The sequence below is a fragment of the Lytechinus variegatus genome, chromosome 2, assembly GCF_018143015.1.
Source record: "Lytechinus variegatus isolate NC3 chromosome 2, Lvar_3.0, whole genome shotgun sequence".
In the NCBI taxonomy this organism is placed as follows: Eukaryota; Metazoa; Echinodermata; class Echinoidea; order Temnopleuroida; family Toxopneustidae; genus Lytechinus; species Lytechinus variegatus.
This window is the reverse complement of record NC_054741.1, coordinates 23,052,450-23,078,684: the sequence shown is the minus strand read 5'-3', so window position 1 is coordinate 23,078,684 and position 26,235 is coordinate 23,052,450. Positions and strand designations below refer to the sequence as shown.

At 36.0% G+C, this 26,235-nt stretch overlaps 2 protein-coding genes across 2 annotated transcripts; both read left to right on the top strand.

The window, feature by feature from the left end:
- The first annotated feature begins 2,704 nt into the window (after positions 1-2,704).
- On the top strand, positions 2,705-11,977 carry LOC121407608 (vesicular inhibitory amino acid transporter-like). The gene is made up of 4 exons (XM_041598765.1): positions 2,705-2,869; positions 4,043-4,185; positions 7,941-8,098; positions 9,151-11,977. The coding sequence occupies exons 1-4, from the start codon at positions 2,745-2,747 to the stop codon at positions 10,273-10,275; spliced, it is 1,551 nt and encodes a 516-aa protein (XP_041454699.1). The 5' UTR covers positions 2,705-2,744; the 3' UTR covers positions 10,276-11,977.
- A 3,533-nt stretch (positions 11,978-15,510) lies between these two features.
- LOC121407607 lies at positions 15,511-25,858 on the top strand. The gene is made up of 3 exons (XM_041598764.1): positions 15,511-15,620; positions 21,685-21,783; positions 23,479-25,858. Exon 3 carries the CDS (start codon positions 23,586-23,588, stop codon positions 25,614-25,616), a length of 2,031 nt encoding a protein of 676 aa, XP_041454698.1. The 5' UTR covers positions 15,511-15,620; positions 21,685-21,783; positions 23,479-23,585; the 3' UTR covers positions 25,617-25,858.
- Positions 25,859-26,235: the final 377 nt, after the last annotated feature.

Sequence of the window (26,235 nt, the reverse complement as noted above, 5' to 3'; positions counted from 1 at the left end):
TCAAGAGTGCTGAGTTAAAAAATTATTGTACGTAAAAGATTAGAAGCATCATCATGGTGTTAATAAAAAAAAATAAAAAAAATGAAAAACAGACAGAATACATACTTTGAGCCTAGAGCATACTGGCGAGCATTTCATGAACATTTGCATTCCACAAGTTGTCAAGTCTGACAATTTTCCATAAGAACAATTGACTGAAACTCACTGTTACCATGGTAACTGTCAGATAAAACAGCAATTGCTAAACTTCTGACAATCCTGGGTACCAAAGTTTTTTGATTACTTCTGAAAATCAGACAATAATCATGATAATAGCAACAATGACTCTCTGTGTATTATCACTTGGGGTACGATTTGTAATATTTTTTAAAGTTAGACTAACATAGTTATTGATGGAACTCTTTCCAGGAAGAATATACTTATGGTGAATTCAAAAAGTGGTGAATTCAAAAAGTAAGGAGATATGGGATCTATAAATGCTGGGCTCACTGTTCTGTAGAGGACAATACAGTCGAATCAGTCTCTTTTTTTGCAACTGTACTGTTAGCACTGTACAAAAAGAAGGAAAAATTAATACGTATGGTCCACTGACAAAATTATAAATTTTCACCAAAAAAATCTGCTCCTGGGTGAAATTGCTAATATTTGGTCCATATTAGCTCCAGTTATTCTACAGATAAGGAATGTGAAAGCAGCAGATTATATAAGTTTTGTTAGAAGTTGAAGAAATCTGTGAAGGGCCTGAATCATTACCAAGAAACACACCTATATGTATATCAAAAAATAGTATCGCTGATGACATCAGCCCTCTGCTACCAAATGTAGTGTAAATAATGCACATGTTTAATTATGAGTAAGCCTACATGACTGCATGGCAAAACAGAAATTTTATGAAAGCCCTAATTTCCAATAAAAGCAATTTGACAGTGCTTATGAAAATTTAAATTGTTTTCCCTTATCTTTGACAGCATAAGATATGTACATAAGTCTGGTATTTGATATTATTTTTTCATTTTCTCATACATAATGTGGATATATTCTCAGAAAGACTGAAAATATTCATATTTATTTACATATTTATTCGTTCCATAAAATGATCGACCCTTTTCTACATCCAACCCCCATTTTTCTCAAGTCTTACTTCACTTCATTAACTGACCAATTCACGGTCCTTTGAGAACATTACAGACTTTAAAAAGAACAAGAAATCAGAGAAAAAAAATCATGAAGGTCCCACATATAGGGGGTTGGACGTACATATTTTACGGAATGCCCATATATATACACACACAGCAATAGTTGCATGACTTGTATGCATCTGATATCCTGCTTTGAAATTTCTTATTTTTTGGGAAGGGGGGGGGGGTAATATTTGATCAAAATCCATTAAAATACAGATTCTTTTCATTCAGACGATACAATTGATATTTGTTACTGTCTACCAAATCACAATAAAAAAACAGGCTATAGACAAATTAAAAGTTTTGGTTACATGAATATTTGCAGTATGTATTCAGTCATTTTTACTCCCCAAAATACAGAAAATGTGATTTTTGACTGAAAATGACAGTACAAAAGACCAAAACATGTATGTTTTATGCATTGTTGGACTCAGTGGCCATGAAAATATGTATTTACACATATAACAACCTACAGATGAACAGAAATTCAACTTCTATGTACACAAAATTGTCATTTGGGAACAATTTTTACCAAAAATGACCCCAAAATGCTGTTGTTTTTTTTACCAAAAATCATCATTTTGAATGGCTCATTTTATCTGATTCATATATTTTAGTGCTCAATGACCATGAAAACATATAGTTGGATACATTGCAGGCCTTATTTGTATAGATATTTTAGGATCAACCTGTTAAAACACTGATTTGGAAGGAATTTAGCGGCCATTTTGATAAATCGCTTGGAACCAATATCAAACTACACTGTTAGAAAATTTATCTTTGAAATAAAATAAGTTCCTGCAGCAGAGTCTCGAGAACACCTGTAATCTTACCAGATTGCGTAATCTTACAGGAAATTGGTATTTGGTGTATGTAATTTTACAAATTTCCTTAAATAAAACACTCTTTTCCCCTTTTTCTAACAGACCTGTTCTGTTAAATTGTAGAAAAATTCCTGTTTCATGAATTTACAGAATGATTCTGGTATTGCTTTCTGCAAAATCTTCTTTTATTTTTCTGTAAAATCAGGGGTTTTTTAACAGTGTACATCGTAGGTCAAAATGGTTGTCGGATTTGGGCTCAGCAGCAAAAATGGCCATAGAATCCACCCGTTTGAAATTGAATTTCCCCCAAAAAGGTTTTATTTGCCCACCCCTAGCACTGCATCGCAAATACAAACTACGATGAGCTCATGGCAATTGTATTATCTACGGAAGTGCTTGAAAGGTCGCGTAAGCTCCTCCCTCCCCTACAAGATGTATTGCAGCCATTCTCAATTAATTTTGTTGAAGCGCCAAATTTCTTGTTAAGAATCTGGACTGCTCCACTATCCAACATGCGAAGAGCGAAATAATGTGGTAAGGGGGGGGGGGGGGGGCAAGACCAGTGCACCTGAAGGGCTTTACACTTAGAGAATTAATCATAAATCATTTGTGAATTTCAGTTAAAAGGTTCTTCATCTCTGGCCAATGTTTCAATAATCATATAAATTATTTGTGAATTTCAGTTAAAAGGTTCTTCATCTCTGGCCAATGTTTCAATGAAACATCAGCTCTTCTGACCATGGATTACCTGCGATCAATGAAATCTAAACTGGTTAACAATCTTGCGTCAACCGGTCTTATTCAACACCCTGCATATGGAGAAGACATCGAACTTTGCCCTGGGGATCGAGTCGTTTCTCGCAAGTAAGCATCCGTTTGCCCATTCCTTTTTAATTTCCTTTACCTTGAGATTCTCAAGATATATTTTACAAGTTTGTCTGCGAAATAAAGAATAACTTTTAAATTGTGAAGAAATGAAATCTGGGGAAGTAATGAGCATTTTAAAACATTTTGGTAATTTTGTGGGGGATTACAATATTTTGAAAATGTCTCGAAAAGTCATGAGCTGGGAGGTAACGAAATACGTTACATTAATTTTATTGGCGTATCTGGGAATGAGCCCCACGCCAACCATATTTGATTGCACCAACGTCCCGGACCAACGTATCTCTATTTTGTATAAGCAATTTCGCACTCTTTCGGGCATGAAAATCATTGAAGTCGAACGGTTGAAATAATCAAAACTTGTTTTTTTTTTGTAAAGAGTAATCTGCTATCTTAGTTTAAAAGATTGGCGTAAAATCAACGAAATTCTTGAGAAATATTCAAGACCCATTTTTATCAGCAACAGCTACAAATGTTTAACGAATAAAATGCTGTAAATTGTTATGAAACCCTGAAAGAAGCTTTGCCATTTAAAGCCTCTGGTATACTAAATATTGATGTATTTACCTTCATATGATAGTGGGCGCAAATTCCTCTAAATGTATTTCCACTTTTTTTTCCTCGTTTTGTTTACTTTTTATTTGCCCCTCCCCTAAGCCCCACTCCCACCCTCGATCACCAAGATACACCGTGTACATGAACATAATTATAAATGCTGCTCATATTTTGCAGTTTATGAAGGCTTTAAAAGAGGTGTAATTATGTATTTTTTCTTTCAGATTTTCTGATTCAAAATCGCTTGCAGTTCCTAAATCCAAGAAATCATGGGGATCGGTCATTTGCACATGCTGGACCATCCTTGTGGAAACAGTTACCATATTTCATCCGTTGTATTTCAAACATCAATTGTAAAACTGCTCTAAAAAAATCCATTTGTTAAAAATTGCCTTCCAGTAGTTTCCATTTATTGTCATGACTGTGTTTCTAATCTACCCTTGTCTCTTCCTGCTCCATGCAATTTGTCTTTTTTCCTTTTCTCAGAGCCTTGAGCACATAATCATTGTGGATTAGGCGCTTTAGAAATACTCTTTTTTATTATTATTGGTGAAAAGCAGATGAATGAGATTTTTTCGTCTTCTAAACTCTGATAAGATACACAAATGAACTTACATCACCTGACGATACCCCGGATGCAGAGACGTCGGACGAATCTATATCCCATCATGCTAATGGACGAGCGTTAGGACCGACACAGAGTTCGGATAACCAAGTCGAAAAGCCCTCCGATGAGCAAGGTAAATTATCTCTCACATCGATTTTATCGCATACATTCGTAATTCCGAAGCATCGTTATTCCGAAGGTTCGGATATTCCGAAGGTTCGTAATTCCGACGGTTCGTTAGTCCGAAAACGAAAATGAGGTTCGTAATTCCGAAGGTTCGTTAGTCCGAAAACAAAGTGAGGTTCGTAATTCCTAAGGCTCGTTAATCCGAAAACGAAATGACGTTCGTAATTCCGACGGTTCTTAGTCCGAAAACGTAATGATTAACGAACCTTATTTCGTTTCCGGACTAACGTACCTTCGGAACAACGAACCTTATTTCGTTTTCGGATTAACCAACCTTAGGAATTACGAACCTCACTTTGTTTTCGGACTAACGAACCTTCGGAATTACGAACCTCATTTTCGTTTTCGGATTATCGAACCTTCGGAATAATGCCACATATGTTCGGATTAACGAAACCTTTTACGTTTTCGGATTAACGAACATCGAGGTATAGGCAATTTACGTATTTCGGAATTACGAACCTTCGGAATAAAGATCCTTCAGAATTACGAACCTTCGGATTTTTCTTTTTATTGAGTAGTTTTTATTGACAACTTCAATTCATATACAAAACAAAATATATATAACAAATAGAACTTTGATGTCTTTACAGATACCTAGACAACTCATAAATTTAACATATTTTTTTTTCATGTATGTTACATTAAAACACAATGTCAGACATCTTCCAATACATAGTTATAAATAACATTGATGATAATTATATGCAACAAGAAGAAACTTCTACAGAAAATTCCCACCTATTGATTTTTTTTCAGTGTCAAATAAAAAACATAAGAGAGATTTTCCAAATACAAAAATAAATAAATCATTAATAAAAACCTAAACGAATTGAAGCCATCAGCATATATATTTTATTAACCCATCACCTCGGCCTCTTCACCCAAATAAATTCAAACACAAATTCAGCCCTGGTCTTTACCCCCCCCCCCCCCGATCCTCCCTTAAACACCCCCATCCCCTATCCGATGGAGAACTGGCACTATGATCCAATACATGGTCTAATATTAAAGGGGAAGTTCACCCTGAAGAAAACTTTAATGCAAAAATAGCAGAAAAAATAGTAAAAAATATTGGTGAAGGTTTGAGGAAAATCCGTCAAAGAGTAAGAAAGTTATTAGAATTCAAAGTTTTGGATTTGTGACGTCATAAACGAGCAGCTGCCCCATGTGTTATGTAATATAAAATGCATGGATTTCAAATTTTGTATGGTTCCTGATGACTTCATTTTGTTTTCTATTCATGATCGGGTGTGAAATGATTTGTCTATTGATATACAAAAGGTACAGTGAAAACCATTTTCCATTTTCTGAGAAAATGACATTTCATTGATTTTTTACCGTTCGCTATGTAGGAATGCTGCTCGCATATGACGTCACAAATCAAATAATTGAAATTCTAATAACTTTTTAATTATTTGATGATTTTTTCTCAAACCTTCAGCAACATTTTTAGTATTTTTTCTGCTACTTTTACAATAAACTGTTTGTCAGGGTGAACTTCCCCTTTAAGTTTTCCCATTTAGAGAAATGGATTGTAAGAGTCCCCCTCTTTGTTGCTAATTTCTTTTCTTCTCTTTGATCCCCCTCATACTTATTTTTATTTCAATCGATGTTTTTTTTTTTAATTCTTGGTTTTGTAAATAAGATATTTAACTAAAATCAAGACATCGATTAATTTATTAATTGATATTTACCTTTACTTTTCTCCTGCTTCCCGAAAAGAATTTCCTGCCAACTAAATTTATTTATTTCAAAATTTAAACTTCTTGCACGCACATCCCAAAGTGATTTTGAAAATTCACAAGTATAAAATAGATGTTCATACGTTTCTTCTTCTTTTTCACAAAATGAGCATAAATCGTAATTTTTTACGAAGTGTAACCGATTTCATTTTTACATTTTCTCTTCCGTTTTTTTTTTGTTTTTCTTTATTTTTAATTCGACTTAGATTTTTTTATTAATTTATTTCATTAATTAATTCATTTACTTATTTATTTAATTATTTATTAATCTATTTATTCAGTTTTTTTATTCATTAATTTATTTATTATGATTATTATTATCTTTTTTTGAGGGGGATGTTCATTGACGGTGATAAAATCCTACCATCCATACTGGTAGACCATAAATTTGACGCCGTCACTTTTACTAATCGACGTTATTATTAAAAATGAATGTAAATAAGATTAATCATGCACATCTTAGAACTTTTTACCTCATGAATGGTATTGTTAAATGCTTCACACAACGAAGTAGTATACTTTGATCCTTATTAGATGCCCAAGAATACCAGTAACCACTGTTGCTGCAGCCAAGTTTCAGAGTACTCTCGGGTGTACATCCCTTACCCGAAAAAAACACACAAAAAAATATTATATATATTCACAAGTTATATAGTTATTTTAACCACACTAATTTTAAGACATGAGTCTACGTAAAGATAATCATTCATGTGTTGCCTTTCAAATGTTCTTAAATATCTTTTATCAGAAACCCCATCTGCTGCTGATGTTGTACCGCAGTTTTTTTCTAGAAATTTTCCCCCAATTCAAGTTTGGATGTTGATTTGTAACTAAAGACAGCAAAGTAATTTTCATGACAGTTTTTTAATGTGATTTTTAATCGCTAACATATTAACTTATCGACACTCTTATTATAACAAATCAGTCAAATTGACTACACCGTTAGAATAATTCATCCTTAAAATAAAAGAAGTTCCTGCAGCAGGGTCTCGAGAACACATGTAATCTTACCAGATTGCGTAATCTTACATCATGTAACCTTACAATTTTCCTTAAATAAAACACCCTTTCCCCCTTTGTGAACACACCTGTTCTGTTAAATTGCAGAAAAATTCCTGTTTTATGAATTTACAGAAATATTCTGTTATTGCTTTCTTCGAAATCTTCTTTTTTCCCCTGTAAAATCAGTGTTTTTGTTAACAGTGTAGACCAGTATTCAGATAGTCACATTTCTGACACATAATTATTCTAGTCAGAAATAACTCTTTTCTAGTAAATTACGACTAGAAAATATTCAAATATGACTAGAATAAGAGTTGCGCCCAACTAACCCTATCAACTAGTCATTTGACTAATTTTCTTTAGAGTGGATATTTTGTATGGGGCACACACCGTGTTGACCCTAACAGACCAGGGACCCGTTTTATAAAGCTGTTCGTAAGTTACGACTTACTGGCGATCATTTCCTGTGGTAAATGATATATCCCTATGTAACTGATTAACAGGTTCCAGTCGTGCGAAAAGCTTTATGAAACACCACCCAGGTTTATTATTGGTAATATGATCGTGATATAACCTGTCAATAGACCATTTTTCAGATTAAAAATTTAAGCGTAAGCGTTGGGATAGAATCATTATTCTATTTTTATGTTACGAACATAATTTTTGTCTCCAAAGGATATAACGGAAAGCTAAAAGTGTCTATAAAATATGATTTTATCCTGTCAATTTCTTATTGATCAGTTAGAGGAATGGTCTTACTTTGAACTATTTTGGTTATAACGTCCCATTCATTGTGTTCGAGCGTTATCAGACGGTTCGAAATTACATTAGATACACTGTAAACGTTCGTTATAACAAGTATTCTTATACTCCAATCTGTATTAGTATATCCCTTTATGAGAAAAAAGGGTATAAAGACAATTTAAAAGCATAACATTTTTTCTCAATTTTGCAGAGAAGGGAAAGAGCAGCGCTTTACAAGCTTGCTGGAATGTCAGTAACTGTATGCAAGGCATTGGTATCCTCAGCTTACCATACACAGTCAAGCAAGGGGGCGTGGCATCATTGGTTGCCATGGTAGTTATACTCATCCTTGGTCACTATACCAGCAAGGTTAGATACATGTACCTGATTTATACAAATATTATTGATCTTTTAGGTATTGTCATGGTAACGGTTGTTGGAATAAATGTGTTCGGTCATGAATGTATGCATGGGGATCAAATAGTCACGTCATATAGGGATAATAAGTTTTGAAATATCAAATTAATTATATATTCGCATGAAAATTGTTTCATAGAAGCATTATGAATTCATCCATATAGCATACAGACTTAGATGGGTAAACGTTTAAAGGTGATTTACCTATATGCATAATGGTCTCAGCAGTGACAAAGAGTTATCATCATCTGATAACCAGCCCCCAAAATATTGTGAATGTGTTAATTTATTTCTTGGAACATCAAACACAACTTTATTTCCAACCAGCCAGAATGGAGTTATGGGGATTTATGCTTGATAATTTTGATTGTTAATGGAATAACAATGATGATGATGATGATTATAATAATTATAATGATAATAATAGTAATAATGATAGCTGGACTTATAAAGCGCTTATTGCCTTCGGATTCAAAGGACTGCAATTATTATACCCCGGCTTTATAGCTGTGCTGCCATATTGAAGCATAATTATGAAGCATTCACGGAATTTCTCCCTACCGGGCACCCATTTCCCTCTCCTGGGTTGAGTGCAGCAAAATGTTCGTAAATTTCTTGCTGAAGAAAAACAAACCACGGCTTGAAATCGAACCCACGTCCCTCAGATTAAAAGACGAGAATTATAAAACCACGAGACCCCGACGATCATTGTCATTTTTTCAAGCAATCTGCTTATGATGACAATCCTTCTCCTGCAAATTGTAAATGTTAACTAATTTGGTATGAGATCAATTTTGTTTGTAATGATAATTTTAGTACATTTAGTTATGATTCATGCCAAAAAAATTATCAATATACTATGTTTGTTATGTTATGGAAAATGTATTCTATACGAATGATGTAATTGCAGAAGTAAACAATAAAATCAAATAAAAAATAAAGATAATAATTCCTTCCTTCCTTGCTGTATTTTTTTATTGCTTGCCTTTTGTTTTCTTTTTCAGATCCTAGTTTACTGTAAATACGACGACGATGAGGATGATGAAGATAGCGACTCGAGGATAAACGACACGCGTAGAAATGCTCCGATTGAATCTGACCGTCCAGAGGTCGTGCGAGAGACATACGCCGACATCGCTGATGCTTGCTTCAAACATGGAGGCCACGTGATCAATGCTGTACAGATCGTTGACATTCTGACGGTGGCAGCGCTGTATCTTCAGTTGTCGGGTGCCCTTCTGGTAGATACCTTTCCGCAAGCTGGATTAAACCGGTTTCTCTGGACAGCCATAACCGTCGTCGTGCTTCTTCCAACGGTGCTCTTCAAGAATCTTACAAGGATATCGTGGTTGAGCCTGGTGGCTTTAATCGCTCTTGCCGTGATGTTATCAAGTGTAGTGTGGTATAGCTTCGGTCGTAGCATCCACTGGAAGATGGAGAGCATCCCGCCGTTTTCCATCGAGCCCTTCGCCATCAGCGCCGCCATGATATCTCTCAATTTTGGGGCGCAGTTCTTGATGCCGGGAGTGGAAGGCAGTATGCGTGAACCTTCCAAATTCAACACGATGCTCAACTACTCCTACATAGTTACAGGGTTTCTCAACGTTGGCTTCTCCCTCTTCGCCTTCTTGACCTTTGTGGAAGACACGCAGGAGTTCATCACTTACAACATGCCTCGAGGACCACTCCAAGCTACCGTCAGTTGTCTTTTCGTCATCAAATCCTTACTTACTTACCCGCTTATGATTTTTGTCATCGTGAGTACCGTCGACTCAATGAAGTTGTCGTTCCTGCCGCGTTGTTATCCAGAACAAGATGAGCGTTGTCCACCTATTTGGGCCATCATTTTTAGGGTTATCCTAGTAGGCATGTCTTTCCTGATGGCAGTAGCAATTCCGCACTTCTCGTTGCTGATGGGTGTTTCTGGGAGTCTCACCGTACCTTGGCTGGACTATATATTCCCTTGTCTGTTTTATTTAAAGCTGAGAAAGGCCAATATAGGAATGCTGGAGAAAGCATATCTTTGGTTCATCATCTTGCTAGGTGGAATAGCAGGTGCCGTAGGACTTTTCTATTCGTGTAGAGCTATGGTTAGGGCAATGTCAGGAGAAATTAATGATGGCTGGTAGTAGCTGCTCACTGAATCAGACTGTGTTTATTTTCATCTTTCGTGCACGAATATTTCAATTTGATATTATTCTTAGGTTCAGCCAACAAAACTACCAGTAGACTTACTATAAACTTAAAAGATGATGATTTGTGTGGATTGTACCTTGTAGCGTATGAAACCATTAGGTGAATGGAAGCAGGATTCTGATCAGGAACATGTTGGTCATGAAATTTTACAAAATTATGTCTGAAACCAAGGTCAAGAGCAGTCTGGCAACCACGTTGATGCCGTCTCTAACACCAGACTTTGATTTCATTCAGTGGTTTGGATAAGAATCAAACTCTGTTCAGTTATTTAGTGGACCACTCGCCCCTTGTTTTTTTTTTTATTTTAAGTTAAAGACCAAACGAGTTTTTCGATTACCACCACTCCTTTCTTTTTCCTTTTCCCCTTTGTTTTTCTTGCTTTGAAGATCTTTACCGATCTTATCAATATTGTGCAATCTTCTTCCACTCTCGTTAGTCAACCATAAAATTCAACCAATTTGTGAAGCTTGAGTATCACACATCTCATTGGTAAACATGTTAATAGTCGGGTGAGTAGAATAAAATGTGGCGGTAAACATAATGTTTGACGAACGGGCAAATTCTTTCGTCAACTCCCATGAGAGGTTATTTGGATCATTATCATGAAGACATTGAATTCAAGAAAAACCTTTTGGCTGGTATTCTGACAACCATGTTTTAGTTAAACCTGGCTTAAGTTTGACCACACTTTTATGGAGTGCCAGTTGTCTACTCAATCACCACTTCAAAAAATATCCTTACCCTTCTGCAAAAAAGTTATCCAAAAATAATAAAAAGAAATTGAAAATAGATGAAGTTCAATAAACTTCAATTAATTTATTGGTACATTATCATTTCCTGGAATATGTATGGAGTATTATAAAGCCAAGCATTCCATAAAATAAAAGTGTGGTTTAAAATTCTAGTTTAGACTAGGGTTAAACCTAGGTTTAATCATCAGAATAACTCGCGTTCTCTTTTCGCACCACCATTGCCCAATATTCCATTTGAACCCTTCAATTCAAGAGATGGATAGATCGACAGTCAAAATGAAAGGATTTCCTTGCCAAACCCGGAAATATAAATGTAACCGAGCCGATTCACGGCCGTACGCAGGTTTTTTTTCCCGGGGGGGGGGGGGTGGCAAGACGCATACAAATTTTCGGGTCAAAAGAAACCCTCAAAAGCGAGGGAGAAATGCGACCGAGGTTGTCATTGAGGGCCCCTATGCATTTTCTGAAGTGATGCTGAATTGTTAACACACACTTTCAGTGATTTTCTGAAAGTTTTCATAAATAAGAAAAAAAAAACTTTTCAAAACTTCTAGGTGGCAACTGCGCTACCCCTCCCTGCGTACGGCCATGGCCCGATTAAAATTTATGATATTTGAGCAAATCACTTGCCCTTTTCTTGTGGAATGGTTTATTATTTGTGCTATACTCGATATGCGTTTTCATTTCCAAGACAAATTTATCCTAATGTAATGTTGTACATAATTATTTCCAATTATCTTGTTATTTGATCTTCATTATGCGAATATGGATATGACTGGTAATATTAATATGCAATATGATATCGAAAGTTCAGAACCTTGTTTGAATTCAAAGTCAAGGATTCAAAATATTTTAAGTTGAAATAAAAATGATGTAAACTCTGCTTTCACTTTCGAGTCCGAATTCTTTCAAGTATATCATAATACACAGAAATGGCTTTTTATTTCAACTAATGTGACCAGAGAGAGAGAGAAACAGATGCACAGAAGAGAGACAGAGACGGGAAGAGAGAAGGGGAGCTAGAATGATTTTAAGTTTTTCAGTGATACAGCTGAAACTGGATTAATAAAAATACATTGTATTTTGAACGCATTTGTTTATTCACACAGTTTTGTTCTCTAAATTTTTCCCCAAGAGTGTTTGACCAAAATTCAATATACAGAGCACATATAGATTAACAAAGATAAAAGGATAGAGACAGATGGATGGATGGACAAGACAGGTTGATAGATAGATAGATAGATAGACAGACAGACAAACAGACAGACAGATAGATAGACAGATAGATGAAGGATAAATAGATAGATAGACAGACAGATAAAAGATAGATAGATAGATAAAAGATAAAGAGATAGATAGATGGATAGATAGAAAGACAGATAAAAATAGATATGTAGATAGACAGATAGATAGATAGATAAAAGATAAATAGATAGACAGAAAGATAAAAGATAGATAGATAGACAGATAAAAGATAGCTAGATATGTAGATAGATAGATAGTATAGACAGACAGATAAGAGATAGATAGATAAATAGACAGATAGATAGACAGATAGATAGATGAAAGATAAATAGATAGATAGACAGATAACAGATAGAAAGATAGATAGACAGATAAAAGATAGATAGATAGATAAAAGATAAAGAGATAGATAGATGGATAGAAAGACAGATAAAAAATAGATATGTAGATAGACAGATAGATAGATAAATAGATAGACAGAAAGATAAAAGATAGATAGACAGATAAAAGATAGCTAGATATGTAGATAGATAGATAGTATAGACAGACAGATAAAAGATAGATAGATAGACAGATAGATAGATAGAAAGATAGATAGATAGATAGATAGATAGATAGATAGATAGATAGATAGATAACAGATAGAAAGATAGATAGGCAGACAGATAAAAGATAGATATGTAGATAAGTAGATAGACAGACAGACAGATAGATAGATAAAAGATAGATAGATAGATAGATAGACAGATAAAAGATAGATAGATAGATAGGTAGATAGATAGATAGATAGATAGATAGATAGATATATAGACAGATAGATAGATAGAAGATAAATAGATAGATAGATAGACAGACAGATAACAGATAGATAGATAGATAGATAGATAGATAGATAGATAGAAAGAAAGATAGACAGATAAAAGATAGACAGATAAAAGATAGATAGATAGGTAGGTAAGTAGATAGATAGATAGATAGATAGATAGACAGACAGATAGATAGATAGATAGATAGATAAAAGATAAATAGATAGATAGACAGATAAAAGATAGATAGATAGGTAGACAGACAAATAAAAAGATAGGTACATAAGTAGATAGATAGGTAGATAAGTAGATAGATAGATAGATTGGCAGATAGATAGATATATAGATAGGCAGATAGATAGACAGGATGGATAGATAGATAGATAGATAGATAGACAGATAACAGATAGAAAGATAGATAGACAGATAAAAGATAAATAGATAAAAGATAGATAGATAGATAGATAGGTAAGTAGATAGATAGATAGATAGATAGATAGATAAACAGATATATATATAGATAGATAGATTGATAGATAGATAGGTAAGTAGATAGATAGATAGATAAACAGATATATATATATAGATAGATAGATTGATAGATAGATAGGTAAGTAGATAGACAGATAGATAGACAGATATATATATAGATAGATAGATAGATAAAAGATAAATAGATAGACAGACAGATAAAAGATAGATAGATAGGTAGATAAGTAGGTAGATAGGTAGATAAGTAGATAGATAGATAGGATGGATAGATAGATAGATGAAATGAAGGATGAAAATAAATGTGATTAATTGAATATCATTATTCGATGTCAAGTGTCAACAAGTGCATGTCGGATCACGAGTTTCTATTTGTGTTCATGAATCAGATAAAAACTTTCTTCTTCCTCTTTTCATTTTTGTTTTCTTGAGTTCCTTCTCTATGTTTTAACAATATATATATATATACATACATGTGAGGGTTTGTGTGTGTGTGTGTTCCTGTCTCATTCATATGATTTTTTCATCACCATATACATACTCTTTAAAGTTCACCCTGACAAAAAGTTTATAGTTAAGATCACTATAGATGTAAAAGCTGCTATAGGTGCAACTATTCATTTTTGCTATTTTCATTCTTGCATTTTAGTAGAAAAAATAGATATTTCTGACTTGAGAATAGAAACAATAATAAAGATACTCATCATTATAATAAGCACCAGTGGGAATTAAGGAGATTTTTTTTGCGATAAGGAAGGGTAGGGAGCAAGCAGGAATATCTGTCATTATTCAAATTAAGCATTTTGAGCCAAAATATGTTACTGAAATGTTTTTTAGAAGTTACATTGTAAATTATACGCTACAGTACTCTGATTGCAGTTCCCAATATGATAATTTTTATATGTATAATTTATGTAGTTCTATTTGAAAGTCATTTGGAAGAGTATTTATTAAAAAGTTGTTTTTTAATCAAACAGAAAATGTGCAGTAACTAAAAGGATTTTTTTCATTGGAGCTTCAATGGCCACTTATACTGCAAAAAGTGTAGGTAAGAAACGTTTCATTTGATAATCATTTTATTTAACTATTTAACATTACATAAGAGCAAATATTTTTCACCATAATGATTCACATACACATCATTCTCAGTTAAAAAGAAATTGAATTTGGAAAATTTCTCTTTTTCAAGACCAAGACCAATGCATGCCCAACGCACTATCAACACTGCCGCATATGACTGCGCGCCGTCATACGCGGCAGTGTTGACAGTGCGGTTTCCCCCTTTTCCCCAAAACCCCACTCTGTCGCTCCGTCCTCTTTGTCATTCCTTATTTATAATAATGATATGATTTGTATAGCGCACATTTCCACCTTACTAGGTGCTCAAGGCGCTCCTATATTACCCACGACAGGCTTTTGCCGATTCTTGTGCGCACAGCTCCTTGAGGAATTTCTTCATGCCGGTACCCATTTACCTCACCTGGGTCGAGTGCGGCACAGTGTGGATAAATTTCTTGCTGAAGGAAAACACACCATGGCTAGGATTCGAAACCACGACCTCTGTTTGAAATGCGAGAGTCAGAACCACTAGACCACGATGCGCCCACAATTTATTTATCATATTTTGCGTCTTATCCTGACGATAAATAAAAAAAAAAGAAATCTTCCTTTACTTCTACTTTTAAGCGTTCTGGCACAAGACCATACATTTTAAACCCAATATTCATTACATTATCTTGAGAAGGAAATACCTGAATAAAAGAAATTTGACACGCATACTTGCCTCAATTCATGTTATGAAATATACACAATTTGGAATGTGTATGAAAGCAATTTAACTTTCGTTATTACAATCAAACATGTTTGTACGATCTGCTAACATTGTATATCCTGCATGTACTAGTTGTCAATCATTTCCAGCAGGGTGTATATTGTACGAGAGGTCTGATTCTTTGAGTTGTGAAGCATTTTCATGAAAGATCCAGGGTATGTATTTCTCTTATACTTTGTTTTAGGGTGATAAATTTTTAACTTTAAGGATTTATGGTTCAATTCTTTTAAATAGCTGCCCGCTTCAACATGTACAATGGGGATACGTTCATGGGTTTTTTAGTCAGAGATCTAACTTTGGTGAAAATTAGCAGAATCGGTAATGCTATAACAACATGAGTGATTCAGCTAGTGCAACGTTTCTTAATTGAAACGGCCTCACTGAGATTTAGAGATAGTAAGAATATTTTTCTCACTTGCTTTTATTTTACTGGCCAAAAATACATTCCTATTCAACGGTCCTAAATTCTGGAACTCACTCGCTAATAATGTTAAAGACAGTGTCTCCTTGAATTCATTCAAACGTAAACTCAAACTTATCCTGCTTAATTCCTATAATTATTCGCAACGGAACTAACACTTCATTATCTTGATTATAATCCTTATATTTTTTCACTTTTATTTTATCTTTTTTCATCTATATTGTCCAGTCATATCTTTTGTTATTTCACCAGATCAAGCTGGTTCATAGTCAGCCCTTTCCCATTCTCAGTTTTACTCCTTTTTTAAAAATAGTTGTCTTGTACTGTCCTGTCTCTTGTTTTGTCTTGTCTTCTACGTCTTGTCATCCCCTCTCTCTGTTTTATTTTTCTTCTGTCTTGCGCAACATATCCTTTACAACGAAGACCTCTTTGTGTGAAAAGTTTTGCATTTGTTCAGTAATTATGTTTCCGTCAATATGATTTCTTTTTCTCTTTTTCTTTCCTGTAATACATGCATGTACGCATATAGTAAGTCGACTATAATTTCTTCTTTTCCAAGGGGGATCCACAATTTTACAAGCTTTGCTTTTTAGTGGATCCCCCTCATTTCCATTTCTGCTCTTTACTATACTGTTGTTGTTTTTTTACGAAGTAAGAATGCCCTTCTGTAAAATTGTATTTGATTTGTATTGTTTTATATTACTTTGTATTATGTTTTGAATGGAAATGAAATAAAAAAGAATTGAATTGAATTTGTTAATCCGAAGGTTCGTTAGTCCAAAACGAAAAAGTGTTCGTTATTCCGAAGGTCCGCTAATCCGAAAAATAAAATAATCCGTGGCGAAGCCTTGAACCCGTTGCTGTTCAATTGTTATGAGGATGGGAAGACAGGGGCGGCGGAACGTATTTTTGTTTGGGAGTAAAACCTAACGGGGCACTTATTTGTCAAAATGGGCATTTTGGTGCAAACGGATATTTTTCCTCTTTTCTCGGCTTCGCCACAGATTATTTCATTTATCGAATTACCAAACTTCGGAATAATGAACCTTATTTCCTTTTCGGACTTACGAGCCTTGGGAATTACGAATCTTATTTCGTTTTCGGACTCACGAACCTTCGGAATAAAGAACGTTATTTCGTTTCTAATTTATCGAACCTTCGGAATAACGTCAGAAAATAAAGTCAGAGATCTAATTTTGGTGAAAATTAGCAGAATCGGTAATGCTAACAACATGAGTGATTCAGCTAGTGCAACGTTTCTTAATTGAAACGGCCTCACTGAGATTTAGAAATAGTTTTAATAAAAAGATTTTTCTCACTTTTATTCATTCATGTATCAAGATGGTAATGAGTATTGTCATCGTAACGGTTGATGTCGTTAAACACATTAGATTATAATAAAGACGAGTTGGTTTTACACTGTTAGAAATTTATCCTTAAAATAAAAGAAGTTCCTGCAGCAGAGTCTCGAGAACACCTCTAATCTTACCAGATTGCGTAATCTTACAGGAAATTGATATTTGGTGTATGTAACCTTACACATTTTCTTAAAGAAAACACCCTTTTCCTCCTTATTAGACAGACTTGTACTGTTAAATTGCAGAAAAATTCTTGTTTTATGAATTTACAGAATGGATCTGTTATTGCTTTCTGCAAAATCTTCACTTTTTTTCTGTAAAATCAGGGTTTTTCTAAACAGTGTAGGACCCCTTTTAATAGAAGCCATGCTTCTGATCGGGGCCGTGGAATAATTAGCATAACTAATAACATGATACATATAGTCCGGGGGCTGGGAGAGTTTATTCAGCTGATCGGGTACAAAAGGTTTGATGGTCCCATCATGTTGGCATGAGGGCAGTTATTAAGGAAAAGTGTTGCTGCCGGGCCATATCCTGTACGGAAGTCCCTGATGGCCCCAAATAGGGGCCCAAAAAATTGGCTTATTCAGCTGAAAAGGTACATGGTTAATTCTTTTTGCAATAGACCGAGTATACATTGAGATTTTAAAAAAAATACCAATGCCAGCAACTTTATCCTGTACGGGGGCCCAGACAGTAGGCCCAAAGAGCCCCCCGAAAATGGGTTTATTCAGCTGAAAAGGTACATGGCTAATTATTTTTGCAATGGACCGAGTATACATCGGGATTTCCCAAAATACCCATGCCAGCAACTATATCCTGTACGGGGCCCAGATAGCAGCTAAAAAGGAAACGGATGTCTAACAACCAATTTTTTTCGGCAGAAGTGATACATGGGTATAACCTTTTTGGATGGAATTTGTATGCACTCAGCTAAGGTTTTTAAAAGATACCAATCATGCCAATGCCATCAAGTTTATTCTGTATAAGGCCCAGACATGCAGTCAACCCCAAAAGCCCCTAGGATAACAGGATATACTAGTACATGGTAATTAATTTTGTAGTGTAATCAGTATACATCGGTCCTTATTTCCAGTAATATATGCCTGAAAGGGGCCCAGTTTGCAATAAATAGGCCTATACATGTAGTTTCATTTGGGGATATCGAATATATATGCTTGGAACTGGCGGAAATCCCACATTTGATTTACTGGGCTAAATACATAGAGGGATAATAATTTACATAACTACACTATAAGTGAGGGTTTACAAAATAGAATGAAACATGCATAATCTTTCTTGAACTGAAATAATGACAGTAGCAGTGTAGCGAGCGAAGCGAGCGCGCAGAATGGCGTATCCCCAAATTCCACTTTCAAGTGGTTTGTAATATCACAACAAGGGCTATGGATATGGGATTATTTTGCCGTGTGCCTAATACTACCATCACTTTTGTTGATTACAGTTCAAGGCCCGAATATAATAGAATAGTATTTTGATTTATTAACCTGAAAGGTGTGATATTTTTGGTTACTTTTCTTTCCATTTCCACATCTATGTATTTTTAAAAACTTCTTCCTCCATTCTTGTTATTTTCCTCTTTTGTCCCTCATAATCCTTTGTGTCGCCATCAAAGGTACGAGGCTGCTTCAACTTCCAAGATCCAACTACATCTTCCCATATATATTTCCCTTTTAATTTTTTTATTTTTTACGAGACGGCAAGGGCTTTTGTTAAAAAAACATTTCTTCCATTTACTGTTATTCATTTCTCTTTTCCATATTATCATTATGATCGTCTCTATATCCTGCATGTTTCCTCAATCAATTTCCTTAATCCAATTATCCTTTTTCTCATTTTCTCTATCTTTTATTCTGTTCTTCCTGTATCTCTTAGTTTTTATATTTCCTCTTTCTCTTCCCTTCCCCTTCCCTCTCTCCTCTATTTTGTTCACTGTCCCTTTTCTTTAGTCTCTCCCAGTTTCATTCTCTCTCTCCTTTCCTTTTCTCTCCTTTTTTGTCTCTTTCCCCATTCCTTTTCTCTCCCCTCTTCCCTTCTCATTTTCTCTTTGTCCCCTTCACACTCTCTTCCATCTACATGCCCCTTTTCATTTTCTCTCTTCCTCCCCTTCCTTTTCTCTCCCCTCCCCCGTTCCCTTCTCGTTTTCTATTTCCTTCTTTTCATTCTCAACCCTTCACCATTTTCTCTCTTTTCCAACTCTCATCCTTTCCGATCTGCTTTTCTCTTCTCTCTCAGTCCCCTTCCCATTCCCTTTTCTCTTTTCTATCCCCCCTCTTTTGAGGGGAGGAGGGGGGGGGGCATTTCAGGCCCACTTGATCCACGCATGGCGGGACATTGTATCTGGAAAATGAGGGCAGTTGTGATCATAAAATAATTTTTTTATAATAAAACTTTTATTGTTGATAACTAATGTATGATTCTTGATCATTATTATGTTCAACAGATAGTTTAATTAGTCAAATCGGTTTGAATAAACTTATGAGTACAATTAACATTTCTCACCTGAGTTGTGGAAGCCATGATGTAGAGTAGTCTGGAAGCACTGACAAGTGGTTGAAGGCAAATCAGAATAGGCGGCTGTTGCCATTTTACAATGTCAGGCAATCCCAATAAAAAGTGGTTCAGAGCGTGAAGCTAGATTAGCCACAATTTCAGGGGCCATATTGCTTTTGTACAGTAATCGGCCTCTCAAACTATTTTGTCTAATTCGGATGGATATTCCTGAACACTCCCATCCCTTACATTGGCCCTTCGGACCTACTGCCTGGCCCCCTATACGGGATAAAATTGCTGGCATGGGTATTTTTGAAAATCCCAATGTATACTGCCTCCAATGCAAATGGCATTACCCATGTACATTTTTAGCTTAATAAATTAGTTGTAGGACATATTATACAGGAGATATGGGCACTTTGGGGCTACTGTCTGGGCCCCGTACAGGATAAAGTTGCTTGCATGGGTATTTTGCGAAATCCCAATATATACTCGGTCCATTGCCAAAAAATAGCCATGTACCTTTTCAACTGAATAAATCCATTTTCGGCGGGCCCTTCGGGCATACTGTCTGGGCCCCCGTACAGAATAAAATTGCTGGCATGGGTATTTTTTTTAAATCCCAATGTATACTCGGTCCATTGCAAAAAAAAATAGGTATGTACCTTATCAGCTGAATAAACCCATTTTCAGGGGGCCCTTTGGGCCTACTGTCTGGGGCCCCCGTACAGAATAAAATTGCTGCATGGGTATTTTTGAAAATCCCAATGTATACTGCCTCCATTGCAAAAGGAATTATCCATGTACATTTTTAGCTTGATAAATTAGTCGTGGGACATATACAGGATATATGGCCACTTTGGGGCTACTGTCTGGGCCCCCGTACAGAATAAAGTTGCTGGTATGGGTGTTTTGGGAAATCCCAATGTATACTCGGTCCATTGCAAAAAGAATCAGTCATGTACCTTTTCAGATGAATAAACCAATTTTTGGGGCCCCTATTTGGGGCCATCTGGGCCTTCCGTACAGGATATGGCCAGGCAGCAACACTTTCCCTTGATGACTACCTTCATGCCAACATGATGGGACCATCAAACCTTTTGTACCCGATCAGCTGAATAAACTTTCCCAGCCCCCCGGACTAATAGGAGATACTAATCTACAGGATACAAAAGAAAGTAGGTGTTTATAATTATGTCAAGATGCTAGACTAGACTATTTACAATTTTATTAAAACAGACATTATACACTGTAAAAACTGTGGTGTTAAAACTGACACCAATTGGTGTTAATAGAGGACTACACCCTGAGGTGTTAAAATTACACCCTAGAGATTAAACGTAACACCAAAGAGTATAAATGTAACAACAAAAGGTGTTGTAATAACACCTATAGGTGTAAAACTGACACCACCAATTTAACACCGGTGTAAAATAACTGGTGTGGTCCTCTATGTACACCGGTTAACACCACAGCTTTTGCTGTGTACGCAAAAACACAACACACACACCCTCACACAACACACATGCACATACTTCACACTGAAGCGATGGGGCGGCTATTGTGAAACCTACTGTGCTTTAAATCTGTTACTGTTTTTTTTTTAGATACAGACAACTTCTACAATGATAAATCATTATCACTTAATTGCGACCCCATCTCTGCACATCTGTCAACTTTAGGGTTTCTCCTTTTACCAATCCTAAGTTTATGCAGGTTCTAGAAGTAAATATATACTGAACATTAAGTATTATAAAACGAAATCCATTGTAAGTCTACGGCCAAAAAATTGATATGTTGTACAAAGTAACAGTCCCCAATTTTATCATCATTATTTTTTTCAGTACAGTTTCGAGAGAGATTTCCTTTTTTGTCACATCGACGAAAATGAATAGAAACCGATTGTTTCATTGTTTTTCATGACAGTTTGGAGTCGATTTCGATTGTGTGACTTCACTTCTGACTGCGACATTAGTCGGAGGTAACTGACTGCGACATTAACCAGAAGTAGAGAAATACGAAGTAGTAAGTCAATACCACCATTATACTAAATTCTGACCACCGACAAGGAGACTTGTGTCAAAGTGAATATTGAAATGATCGAATTTTTATTGGCATCAATTAAACGAGATCATCTTAACAAAGCAATCAAATGAAAAGACAATGATGAAGTGGTGCTGATCGATAACTTCTGACAAATATGAAAAAGGGGTATGGTGACTCGTTGAAAGCCGGTAAGTTCACTGATTCGAGAGAGAAGACGATAATTGTGAAGAGTTGCTTTAACTTTGAAAATAATCATCTACAATAAAATAATCATCTGGGGCCCGTAACACAAAGCTTAGCAATGATCGTATAACATTTTTCTACGATTGATTCCATTGACTACAATGTACAATCAATCGTGAAAATCGAGTGTTCGATTAATCGTTTAACCTTTGTGTTACGAATCCCTGGTCATTTTTCCTGGGTTACATCGGTTATTCCAAAGGTTCGAATATTCCAATGGTTCGTTATTCCGAAGGTTCGTAATTCCGATGGTTCGTAATTCCGAAGGTTCGTTAATCTGAAAACGAAATAAAGTTTGTTAATCCAAAGGTTTCGTTAGTCCGAAAAATAAAATAATCCGTGGCGAAGCCTTGAAGACAGGAAGGTAAGCGTGGTGGAAGGGGGGGGGGGGGTAGAAACACCGTTGATGTTCAATTGTTATGAGGTTGGGAAGACAGGGGCGGCGGGACGTATTTTTGTTTGGGGGTAAAGCCAAACAGGGCACTTATTTGTCAAAATGGGCATTTTGGTGCCAACGGATATTTTTCATCTTTTCTCGGCTTGGCCACAGATTATTTCATTTATCTAATTACCAAACTTCGGAATAACGAACCTTATTTCATTTTTGGACTAACGAGCCTTGGGAATTACGAATCTTATTTCGTTTTCGGACTCACGAACCTTCGGAATAAAGAACCTTATTTCGTTTCTAATTAACGAACTTTCGAAATAACGCCACAAAATAATGTTCGGATTAACGAATCATTTTTTCGTTAGGGTATATAGGCAATTTACGTGTTTCGGAATTACGAACCTTCAGAACAGGGCCGGATTCAGGATTTGCAAATAGGGGGGGTCACATTTTCCCGAGGATAATTTGACAAGCCAAAAAAGTGGGTTTTCACCTAAAATTGAAGGTCATTTCATACACGCAAAATTTTGAAAAGCAAAAAAAAAGGGGGTCCTCATTTTTGTGTGAAGGACAAATATATGCTGTGACTTTCGAAAGAGGGGGCACACTCGTGTAAGACCGGCATATTTACGTAAAATAAATGACTGTGGGTTTCAAAGGGGGAGCCGGATGTGCCCCCTTGGATCCACCAGACGTCAACCTTTTTCCTCACAGTATTTCAAGTTACGAATTGTTTGGGGTGAGGCTTACTTTGTCCAAAATGTAGTTTCGTCCAGGAAATAGTCGACCGCAAAGGTAGAATGGGTCGACATTAGCTTCCCCGAAAATCGACAAGTCCTCAGTGCATCCCTCCTAACAAAAGGGTTATCAACTAAAAACACGGTCGATATTTTCCTAAAAGAAAAACTGACTAAAACGGGTTTACAGAAGAGAAGAAAGGTTATCAGATTATCAAGTCATACAAAATTGTCGGCAGTTTTTTTTTTATTTGTCTTTTCCTTTTCTAACAGAAAGTATGTCAATTTCTTTTGGTACTATAGGTGACAACGAGACAAAATATCCTTCTTACCAGAGAGCCGGCGGTAAGAAGCAGCTGTTCAAAGGCATTCACGGTGTAAAGTGTCGATGGTAAAATATCAGCCTAGTCATGGTAGAACAACTAGATCAAAACAGCTCGACACTAACCACTCAGGTCTTCTCTGAAGACGCTGAAAATATCAGTCAAGACCGTCTTTCTCTCGACCCAGAGATTGATCCTCATGATCATCAAATTGGACCTGATATAGGAACTAGAACGTCCTGTGGTGATCGCAACCATTGGATTACTGATCTAGTACCAAGGCGGAGAATCTCTCAGGAAACTAGTGCTTACCGTGTCGTTATGTATGTCATGGCAGCTACAGGACTCATCGTCATATATGTCCCGTTTCTTCCCCGGAAACATTCTGCAAAGACATTCTTTGCTATGCTTTACGTTCTTCGAAATATATTTATGAATTTATTAGTAGTATCTGCACTCGTAGGTATGATATGGTTGACTCTGAGGGTAAAGAAATTGCATGAATGGGGATTGGTGCTGTGGCCTCAACGTTGTAAGCACTGTTTGAACATAATATGTCAGATCAAGTTCCGCGATTCAACCGTTGCTGTCGAGATTGATGGCTTTTCTCAAAAACTGATTCCTGGTTCACTGAGTGAAGAACTACTTGACAACATTACAAGAGTCAGCAATGTAACGCTGAACATTTCGTATATATTTTCAGGTCTGGCTCTCCTATCCATACCACCTATTATAATGACAAATATCATTTGTTTAAACCAACACTCACCACTCAACCCGACAGCCCAGACCAACAAGGAGCTGACCATGCAGTTATTGGTTGTTTTAAGTCAATTTATCTATCTCTACATCTTGAACTTTCACTTCATCCCTACCTTTAAGGATGCCCACTTTGTTCCAGTGCCCAAGATATGGTGGTCTTTTGTCCTCCTAATCCAGGTTGCTATTTGGACATCCATCCAGAAGCTTTTGCGACCATTTGCAATTCTTGCGAATGGTGAGCACCGCACACCCTACCCTTGTCCGATGAATTCCACTTTAGGTGAAGTGCTTCATGGTATCGGTGATATTTCGCTAACATTTACAGTTGAACTTCCGGTTATGCTGGCCCTTTTGCTAATTGAAATGTGGTCACAGATTCTCCCAGAGCACGTCAAATCCCTGATGAAAGACACAAACACATGCCAATCTACCATCCATATTAAATCCATCACTCGACGTTCAAATTGGATCACTCTAAGAAACTTTACCAACAGAATTCTGAACAGGAGAAAGCTTTCCAAAAACCTATCTGAATTATCACCATTATTTAATGATAATATTGAGATGGAGTCTGTACGTAGTGGTAATTTAGGCAACAGAATGTGTCATGATTTTACTACAAGTTACCATTATAACAAGACTATGAGAAACGAAAAAGAAAAGGTATTATCAATAACTCTGCTGCTATGCGTCATATACTTTGGAATAAGCAATTACCTTCTAGCTGGAGAAAATTACCCAAATGGCATCAACATCCAATGGATTTTACAAATGATGTTTTTCACTCCAGTGTTGTTGGTAATCATAAAACAGGCGAAAGTAACTAAAAAGGGCAATCGAAATTTATCGACCAGATATGATGTACGTTCTGTCAACACCCCATCAGAGAAAAATAACACAATGCTTTTAATTTCTCTCTCTGGAGCGTGTCTGTTTGATATGTTTTGTTTCGTGTCATCTTTAGGGAACCTCGTGTCAGGTCCTGGACTATTATCCCATGATGAGATGGTTCTTAACCTGGTAAGCGTCTTCAGCTGTGTCTTCGGTCTTCTTTGTAAATGCATCCAATCTACCTTTATCTTAAAGGTAGAGCATCAGCAACTCAACGACTACCAGGAAATGAAATGGACATCCCGATGCTTATTGGCTGTAGGAATGGTCAATGCTACACAGTGGTTATTGGATAGTTTGTCTCATGAAGAAGAGTGGCCTGTCTTGAGTATGTTCTTTGAAGGAAATGTAGGACTCGTCATCGGGATGATATTTGTACCATTCCTTCATTTGTACGAACTCCATATTGCTATCATGGCATATGAAATCTATCAACACAAGCGGGGAGAGAAATTATGCATCTGAATTTCATAGTAGGGGAAGGTGGGGCATAACGGACCCTAGGGGCAAAACGGAATTTGCATAAGTTAACTAAGTACGCCCTCATAACAAATTCTTTGCAGTAGACGACATGGCGGCATAACATCAACCATGAACTTTCATCCAGCAACATCTGAACACATCCGAGTAACTCCTCTTCAAAGTTATTTCACCCTCGTGATCTAAGATAAGGGGATGATTATGGAGCTGTAAATTTGTAGTTGCTGTATCAATTTTTATAAAATATATAGTAATCATAAAGATATCAACGTTAGACACACGTTTTTGCATGCCTTCTTTGCTTCGGGAATTTTGCACGTAAACCGATTTTATAAGTAAATATACACCACTGGGGCAAAATGGACTATAAACGGTAAGGGACAAAATGAAATGGAACAGGTTTTCCGTTTTGCCCAAATCCATTGGACCATTTTGCTCCAAGTTTGTGCCATTTCGCCCCAATTGAAAATTATACTATTTTAAAATAACTGGTATTAGTCTAACACCAGATAGGTGTTTATACAACATCAATCATTATTAAAATAGCAACGGTTTGATTCTAAACTGGTGTTGTTTCAATACTTCTCTGGTGTGGACATATATA

What these genes read in the sequence shown, in the direction of transcription:
- LOC121407608 (XM_041598765.1), top strand. Translation starts at nt 2,745, where the DNA reads ATGGATTACCTGCGATCAATGAAATCTAAACTGGTTAACAATCTTGCG. An exon ending in GATCGAGTCGTTTCTCGCAA is followed by an intron (nt 2,870 to 4,042) that starts GTAAGCATCCGT and finishes AACTCTGATAAG; the next exon opens with ATACACAAATGAACTTACAT. An exon ending in TTGGTCACTATACCAGCAAG is followed by an intron (nt 8,099 to 9,150) that starts GTTAGATACATG and finishes TTTCTTTTTCAG; the next exon opens with ATCCTAGTTTACTGTAAATA.
- LOC121407607 (XM_041598764.1), top strand. Translation starts at nt 23,586, where the DNA reads ATGGTAGAACAACTAGATCAAAACAGCTCGACACTAACCACTCAGGTC.